Source organism: Nematolebias whitei, chromosome 23, assembly GCF_014905685.2.
Source record: "Nematolebias whitei isolate Nwh7 chromosome 23, NemWhi1, whole genome shotgun sequence".
NCBI classification, from domain to species: domain Eukaryota; kingdom Metazoa; phylum Chordata; class Actinopteri; order Cyprinodontiformes; family Rivulidae; genus Nematolebias; species Nematolebias whitei.
In genome coordinates, this window is record NC_056520.1 from 843,839 (window position 1) to 853,452 (window position 9,614).

Genomic DNA, 9,614 nt, shown 5'->3' on the forward strand with positions numbered 1-9,614 from the left:
TCCCTGGAGAGGTGCACCCATGTCCCATCCCTGGAGAGGTGCACCCACGTCCCATCGCTCGAGAGGTGCACCCACGTCCCATCGCTCGAGAGGTGCACCCATGTCCCATCGCTGAGGGATTTGAAGGGTGAGTGTTTGTAGTTTTTGGGATGAGTGTTTTTCTGGATTGAAATGCAAGTAAACCTGAATGTTCTTGACGCAGTATATTCATGGGCAGGTGTCACATTGTGTTAAAGAATGGAGGGTTTTTTCTTACCAGAGGCAGCACAGAGTTTCTGGTGAGTGGAGGAAGCAATTTTATCCACAACAGGGCGGAAACAGGGGTTGGCCAACGTGGCCTCGGCCCACCATAGATTAAACTTCGGCCACCCCTCTCATTTGAGGAAACTATACTTTTAAGCAATATAAAACCTAGAAAGCACAGTTTCCTCAAATGATTGGGGCGGCCAGTTTACATATACTTATCGTGGTGTCCATCTTGGATTTGGACGTGGCAACGCTGTTTTTGATGGGGACCTTTTCACGCCTAGACGCAGCCACGCACCAAAACGGATGTCGATACCTCACTTATTTTCCGAATTACCCATCTCACAAACTTACACATAAGAAGCAGTACAAACTGTGTAAGAGTTGTTTGTTCCTGTAACACCGACCCCCCACAAAATGATGGATATTCATTTGGTCTCACAACTAAACACCTGAACCGTCACTCTGTAACGAGAGCCTCTGTTTCCACTTTCACAGAGTTCATGTGCAATTAGTTTGATTGTGTGCTGTATCTCAGTTTTGCACGAAAACCTTAGGTATCCTCAACGAAGCAATCAGTGTTTTAATTACCAACTTGCAGAACTTGAATCCAATTACACTCAAGTTCTCTAATCTGGACACACTTGATTTTTTTATTGGTTGCCATGGCAATTCTTGTGGTAACCAAGGAGCTTGTTAGCGATCTCAGTTGTTTTCTCCCCCTTTATGGAAGAAGATGCTTGTTTTGTAACACTTTGCATGCATTAGCAACAATAACGAGTACTGTGCAGAAAAACACACCCATAAGACCGCATCTTACTGCAGTGTCAAGTAATCATACTGCAGTGGTTTGGAGGTAACGGCATAATCATTGAGAAAAATAACGTCAGTAAAGAACATTTTCCCAGTTATTACAGCTTCATTAGCACTAACTACAGTTAATTTGAAGCCTGAGAAGCCACTTACCCTCTGTATTAACTTCAATCAAACAACAGCGACTGTGCCTCACACGGGGAGCATTTTGTATTAAAAAAAAGTCGACCAATAAAATGTCACAAGCTGGATTTGAGCTCTCAGAGCCACATCAGGCTTGGAGAGGTGGACGGAGAAGACAGGCGAAAGGATAAAGTCGAAAGGTTAATACCAGCAAACAGCCGACGCGTGGATTTGGAGATATGAATCAAAGTTGGGAAGTCGTTGCTGCGCTGCAGCCGGAGAGACCTCGTGTTTGTTTGGATTATGGTAAAATAAATATCACGAGGAGTCAGGGGACTGGTGCAGCTGGTTGCGCTGTAACAGCACGAAGCAGGATTAGAGCCTCGCTAAATGTGTGTCTGTCTGCACCTCCAAAAAGATCATAAGGAACGAGGAAACAAAAATGCATGAACTTTCCTCCTTATATATTCAGTATAGACGTGGGTGCAATGAAACACGCTTGAATACAGAAAAACAGATGAGCTGAACCAGTTAGACGTGTAACAGCTACAACAGCGCTCATCCATGGAAGAGTTGGATTGGACAAAGGTGGGAATCAAAAGGTTTAAACGTTTGACATCGGTACATCTTGTGACAAATGGACAACTGAAAGGTATCCATCTGCAAAATGCAAGTGACGGGATAAACTAAAGGAGACGTGAAGTGGAAAGGGCGTAAGCACCGACTATCACAACGCAGTTTGTAAAACCTGAGGGTTAACGAGAGGGTCCTGAGGGTCCACCTGTGTGTTATAGGTGTGAAGAACGTTTGGGTCAGTGATCCTCTTTGTGGCCACGTTAAGTTCACGTGCATCCTTATCAATCTTCTCCTTGGTAAAGAACAGGTTTCCTGTTATTAAGGCATGCCTTTAGACATGTCAACGGTTACGGCTCTGTTACTACCTTGCTTGGCGTTTTAAAAGTGCAACATTGGCAGGATCCTACGTGGCACTGTGCAGTCATAACGCGTCTAATTTTAGAGAAGTGTCTTTTGCCTCAAAAGGAGGATTTCAGGTACCTGTTAGTGTCATTTAAAAGTGATGGCTGGATGAAACGGAAGATGGATATACCAACCAGGGATTTCTCTTTAGTAATGAGGGCATGGCTCCAATCATTACTGGTAAAGAAGGAGCAGAACCAAACTGGTCCATCTATGCCCAACACTTCCTGATGGGCAACAGATATGGATCACAACCAAAAGAATGAGATGATAGATACAAGTGGCAGAATTGAGTTTCCTTGTAGGGTCAGCTCCGTGAAAAGCTCTGTGATACGGGAAAGGCACAGAGTACAGTAAACCGCTGCTCCTTCTCAACAAAGCAAGCCTGCAGAGGTGCTTTGGGCATCTGATTAGATTACCTTTTGGTTGCCTCCCATCAGTTTTCAGAAACGTCCTTCATAGAGTAGACCTCAGAGCAGACCCATTGGTAGGAATCTCCAGGAAGTGCTGGAAAGTGTCAGTGGTAAAAAAGATGTCTGGACCTACAACCTCTGTGGCAACCTTGGATAAGAAGTGGAAAATGGCTCAAAAGAAGGATAACCCTAAGAACTGTAAAAAATAAAAATCAGCAACTCTGAAAGCAACATGGACTTTAATTGTGTTAATCCAAACCCTCAAATATTGTGAGGTTCTACAATGGGAATCCCAGTTTTAAGATCCAATTCTGATGCACTGGTTTGAGCAGGAGTCTCTTCATTAAACAAGCGGTGGGCCCCATCGCTGAGACATTTCAATAGTGAATGTTTGTTTTGTTCAGGACTGGAAACCATCAGGGATTTCAAGTAATCCTTATTGTTTGTGGTGCAACAAATCCAAGTTACCAAGTTAGTTAAAAGTTACCGTTTGTATAAAACAGAGGTAGGTTTATTGTTTTTATATATATTTTTCCTTGTCTGAAGCAGCGTGGAGTGATGAATCCTGGTGAGCTGAATGAAAACTTTTATCCACCACTGGGTGCAATGGTGGAGTCGGGGGTGGCCATTGGTGGCCGTGGCCAACGTACACTGCCTGGCCAAAAAAAAGAAAAGGTCACAGACTAATATTTGGTTGGAGCGCCTTCAGCTTTGATCACAGCACACATTCTCTGTGTCATTGTTTCAATAAACTTCTGCAACGTCACAAGATCGGTTTCATCCAGTGCTGCATTAATGTTTCACCAAGATCTTTCATTGATGACGAGACACTGGTCACGATGGTGCATCACTTCATGATGGTGCATCACTTCTCCTGCCTCTCTTCTGACCCTGATGCACCATCACTCTGGAACAGGGTCAGTCTGGACTCATCAGACCACATGACCTTCTTCCATTGCTCCAAAGTCCGATCTTTATGCTCCCTAGCAAATTGAAGCCTTTTTTCCAGTTAGCCTCACTGGTTAGTGGTTTTCTTAAGACTAAACCGCTGTTCAGTCCCAGTCCCTTGAGTTCTTGAGTTAAATCCAGGTGGAGAGGTTTTTTTTTTTTTTTTGGGGGGGGGGGGGGGGGGGGGGGGGCAGCAGTGTAAATTAACCTTTGTCCATCCCACCGGCCATTACAATTATCTGAAGAAACTCAAATGATTGGTGTGGTCGGTTTACACATGCAAACATATAATATGGCGGTGGCCATTTTGGATTTTGATACGGTCGCCCAATTTTCAATCGTGACCTTTCTTACACTTCGATGCAGCCACACACCACAATATAAGTCAGCACCTCACCTTTTTTTCAAGTTATGCTCAACATGCCTGGACGGATGGAGGGTATTTCCAAATTCCTCTCTTCACGTTGCAGCGGGGGACAATTAGGTTTTGTGCTCAAGGCTGACTTGGTGCAGAAGCTGAACATCCAAGATGTTTTAGACACAGTAACTAACTGTTACACTCTTGTCAGACCACATTATGCATTTAGACACATTTACAGCTACATGAGTAACAAGGTGTTGCACTTTCTTTCCAATGCCTACACTTCTTTTTAATTGAAAACTTATATTATTTCTTTTAACACGTAAAAATAAAAGCCACAGCACAGGAAAATCTGCTTACCCCAACATGTTGTGTGTCTGAGTCATCCTAAAGTACAGAGCTGACAGTAAGCAGCACCAACCAGTCCGAGAGCAAGAATCCAAGAATAAAACAAGTGTTTGATGTGTGGAAAATAGACACGGAGGTCTTAATGCTCTCAATATTTCCTCTCAAGCCGCAATGACAAATCTTCATCTGATTGTGCACTGAACAGTCCCCCAAGTGGATTCTACGCCTGGTCCAGGATTATCCCGATGTGACAGCTTTCCAGCCAGAATTCCTCCAGTTTATCATTTAAACGACATCGGGGGACATTTATCTCCACGGCTTATCATCTCAGCCAGGCGCACATGACACTTGTCTGTTGCCGTCAGGGAAATATTCCACTGGTGATTCAGTTCAGCGCTTCGGTCTTCTCTATTTGAAACCCTCTTGTCTCTTATCTGCTTTAGCGGGGAAGGATCTTGATCCCTCATGAATGAAACAAAAGGGCGTTAAGTGCCGCGACGCGATCAATGCAGAGGTCTGCTGGCAAGTGCCACTCAAGTGGGGTGCCAAGAATGAGCAGGAGTGTAATTATAGTCACACTAGGGTTAAACTAGGGTTTGGAATAATCAGAAGGTTCAATTACTAAAGCAGACTGATTGCAGAATACACCCTTAAACCGGGGCCGAGATGGTTCGACTCCCTGCTATGCCCAAATGTCATGGTGTCTCTGAGCAAGACACCCAATCCCTAACTGCTCCCTGGGCGCTTACACAGCTGTCTGCTACACCTGGTGCATCTCAGGTGCGATGGGTTAAATGCAGAAAACCACTGTCATTGTATGGGAACATACGATGACGACAACACATAGCACTTATACACGACACCTTCATCGTCAGGTGCTTTTGTTGATGTAAACAGTCGATCTTCCTCTTAGGCCAAGTGCCCTTGTTGCAAACAAAACAAAAAAATTACACAGAGTCACTACTTGACAAAAACTAAAAAAATATCACGATCAATGTCTCGACTGCCTTGTTTGGGGTGTGTACTAGATTTATTGTTCTGGATAAAGTTTTACAGGGAAATAGCCTATGCTAGGTTAGCTAAACGTTAGCTTGCTAACTTGAGAAGCACATAGCTAATGACAAGCGGGTTGGAAGATTGAAGATAATTTATTATTATTCATTATCATCTATGGTCACGAGCGTTGGGTTGTGACCGAAAGAACGAGATCTCAGATACAAGCGGCCGAAATGAGTTTTCTCCGCAGGGTGTCTGGGCTCTCCCTTAGAGACAGGGTGAGAAGCTCGATCATCCGGGAGGGACTCAGAGTAGAGCCGCTGCTTCTCCACGTCGAGAGGAGCCAGTTGAGGTGGCTCGGGCATCTGGTTAGGATGCCTCCTGGACGCCTCCCTGGTGAGGTGTTCCGGACACGTCCCACTGGGAGGAGGCCCAGAGGAAGACCCAGGACACGCTGGAGGGACTGTGTTTCTCGGCTGGCCTGGGAACGCCTCAGGATTCCCCCAGAAGAGCTGGACCAAGTGGCTGGGGAGAGGGAAGTCTGGGCCTCCCTACTTAGGCTGTGACCCCCACGACCCAACCCCGGATAAGTGGAAGAGAATGGATGGATGTATGGATGGATGGATATTATTGTCGACTCCTCCCAGGCAGGCAGCCACAGCCAAAGTGGTTCAAGGCAACAAAGTTCATGATCAGATTGAGCATGAACCACGTTGGCTGCCTGGGAGGAGTCGACGAGGGACAGGACGGCCCCCAGAAACCATCTTAGTTCCAGCAAACTGGTTGGTCCACTTAAGGAGTTTACAGCTTGGTGGGGAAACAGTTTACTGGAACTCCTCTGACTGATGAAGCCCTCTGGATAGAGGGTGAAACGTTTCTATAAAAAAGAAACTGCCCAGATGACCCGACTGAGAATTATTGGATCTGGCACAACAATTTCCTGTGGGATCAGTAAAGTTCTATCTTATCTTATTTTATCTTACAATTGGTGAAGGACCGAACCTTTAACTCCTGCACGTCAGAAAAAGGTTTGATCCCCTTGAGACAAACTTTGAGCAACAAATAATCCAATTCAAAACAATTTTCATCACCGTTTTTTCGACGTCGAGTTGAATGAATCAAGAATAAGACGGAAAAGGACGGAGCCACTCTACACACGTCGCTCTTTTAGCTAACCTCAGTATTAGCATTGCAAATCAAACCCTCCGACAGGCGACAGTACCTTGGAGTACAAATAAACTCGGTCCGTGTACTGGCTGGCGCAGAACTGCAGGCCCGGGTAGATGAGCTGGGCGGTGCTGGCGTCATCTCCACCGCTGCCCTCATCATCATCATTAGCATCAGGAGTCGGAGACGAACACGCTTCAGCGCCGCCGTCTGCAGGGAGAGAAGAGGCTGACTAATATCTCTCAGAGCATCTATTATTGGTTCGTTATTGGCTCTCCTGGTTTTATTGGCGCTCTGTTTGCTCCTTTGGTAATGCAATAAATAGCAGAGACATTAAACTCCAGCAGCTTTATGTATTTATCACACGGAGCGTATTATTGAGAAAGAATGACATTTGTGTTTTCAGTGTAGTCGAGAAAAAACACAACTTGATTATATAACGTGGAATGAAACATAATTATCTGCGGCATTTACATTAGAGCAAAAGTCAACTTTTAAGATCAGCCGTCGGTGCAACAACAAACCGATGTGAATGTGAAGGTAAAAAGAGTAACTTTTGTTCCCCCCAGGTTTAAATATCTATTTTAAATAATAATAATAATTTAACAAGCCCATGTTCCCGTCGCTGAGTGGATGTTTGTAGTTTGAGTGTTTTTCTGGACTGGAGTTGAAGAGAATGCAAGAAAACCTAAATGTTTTTGGTGAAAGATGTTCAAGTGGTAGGTGAGAGGAGGGAGTGGCCACCGCCAATGGCAGAGCCAGGGGGTGGCCACTGGTGGCCTTGTCCACCATAAATTTATCAGTGGCCACCCCAATCATTTCAGGAAGCTACTGTAATTTCTGGACTATAAGCCGCTACGCTTTGAACACCACGGCTAATTTATGGATTTTTTTTTTTTTGACGGGCTAACAAACTTCATGCCGCCAAAAACATTCAACCTCGTCACAACCGGGTGCTCACATAGTTGCCCAGTACATGTCCCTCTTAGGGGGTGGGTCCTTGTGACTCATTGAGACTACCTGTATAAATAAAGGTTAAAAAAAATAATAAATATGACCAATGAAATTACGGAACAGGTCACAGTGAACCAATGAAAATTGGTTTCATTGATCCACTGGGGTTCAACCCCCCCACTGCCCATTCTCTCCTCCCCTCCACTCCCCGTTGTGCCCCCAGGTGGGGGGGGGGGGGGCGGTGCGCAGGAGGAGTATGAAGATGGCGATCAATCACTTCGTGGTAGACTACTGCATTTTGTTTTTTTACTAGCCGTGTTACCGGCACGGTTCAGAAAACGTACGTATTTGTGTGTTACAGGTACGTGTTGTAGCAATCTGCTGTGGTTGACTGTCAGTCACATGGCCCCAGGGAGGGATTATGGGTAAAATGCGTTCATCGTTAATCATTGCAGTGTAGATGAACAGATGCAGAGATATATTCATCAATTAAAACGGATTCTTCATTTTTCTGGACTGAATAAAACGTGCATTGAATTTAATGAAATGCAAACGTGAGACGTTATTTATCTTTGACCCATCAAAATGAATGCGGTCATTTATTTTACAGAATCAAAGTTTAACATCAAACATTTACATTAATTTGGCAAAATATGAAAATAACAACATAATTAACAGCTTTACAGGTAGTGAGAAACAACACGGCGATTGTTTCCACTCTTCAGCAGAACAGCAGACATTAATGAAAACTGTACAATTATGATCAATTATCCACACGGTGGTGGATGAGCACTTTACACAGATATTTCTAAATTATCTGGAAGGATTTCTACTTGAGAGAAGAATTTAAAGATGGAAATGAAGTTTAAAGGGAGTAAAAGATGGTATGTGAGGGGGATTGTTGACCAGAACCGACACTCTCCATTCGAACCCAGCTTTTCCTCGGTACGCTTGGTAGGGAACTTGACTCATTACCTTTCTGAAGATAAATCAGCAGATATGGAGTTCCAGTTAACGCTACCTGTCCAGCGTCTCCATAGGATGGCTGTGACTCGTCCGAAGTAGTGACGAGATTCCGTCCGACACCAGCTCACCTCAGCAAGTGGACTTCACATGAGTGGAGTCCTTCAGAAGTTCCACTCAGAGGTGGAAGATGTTATAATCCAAACTCGGAAGAGCCTTATCATGGCTGGACTTCTGTTCTCCCAAACGACTTCACAGAACTGCGAACATCTCAGAACTTCTCAGCGCCTCACCGAACTGAGAGAACTAGGAAGTACCGGCAATTTAAAGAGCTCTATTTCCGGTATATTTGAGCGTCCCTGATTGGTCGAAATCAACCAGACAGGGGTGTGGTTTGTGACGTAAGAGGTTACTAGAAGTCAGAAAACAGCAAGAATTGTTATGGAACAGATTAAACTGTTCTCAGAGACAGAGAGAGTTTTGTTTTGGCGAGTTTTAGAAACAGGTGCCAACTTCTCCGTTGACGTCTGAGAGGATGTAAACAAGACACATGTCTGCTTCGACTCCTGACCTTGGAAAACGCACACTTGCTCATTCAAAGACAGAAATCAGAAAATGCATAAAAATCTGTAACAGGCCTTAACATGAATTCTAACTCTGCATAAGCATTAAAAAATCATTACACTGTTTCACAGTTAATAAAATTGATTAGTTCACTGCAACATCTAAAATGTTTGAACTAAGACACTTTGATTATCAACATTTGTAAAATAGTAATGATAATAAAAAGAGAGTGTTCTTTCACTTGATTTTCAAGAAAGAGAGTCTCAGGATGGGTGAACCTGTATTTCTGGATTCAAATCAATGAAATGACAGTTTCTGTCCCACAAGGTTCTTAAGGTCAAGGGTTTTGACCTTAGGCTTAGTTTTGACATCAGGTTAAGTTCACTACAGCAGTTATCTGTTTAGCGTTGTTCTTTTCGTGATTAGCTGTTCTTGTTAGTTTAGTTTGTGTTGGGCCATTCAGTAGAGTAACCAGGAGTGAAGGAGGTACCGTATTTTTTGGACCATAGGGCGCACTTAGTGAGCCTTATAACCCGTGCTTACTGACCTCCAACTGATGTTTTGTGGCACACGCCGCTCAAAATTGAGTATTGTTTTGCATTTTATGTGGCACAACTGAACAATGTTGAGAGTTACTGTGAATGAGTTGAATAAAGTTAAACTTATCTGACGGTTTTGTTCTGCTTAATGCGCCTTATGTATGAAAACAGACCCGTTCATTGATATTGCGGACCCCCCCC

At 44.1% G+C, this 9,614-nt stretch overlaps 1 protein-coding gene across 1 annotated transcript in view; it reads right to left on the reverse strand.

Moving 5' to 3' along the window:
• zranb3 (zinc finger, RAN-binding domain containing 3) overlaps window positions 1–9,614 on the reverse strand; it is a 116,967-nt gene that overhangs the window by 23,950 nt on the left and 83,403 nt on the right. The window contains exon 15 of the mRNA XM_037696713.1: window positions 6,429–6,603. Within this exon, the coding sequence (XP_037552641.1) occupies window positions 6,429–6,603 (175 nt within the window). The remainder of the gene's footprint in view (window positions 1–6,428; window positions 6,604–9,614) is intronic.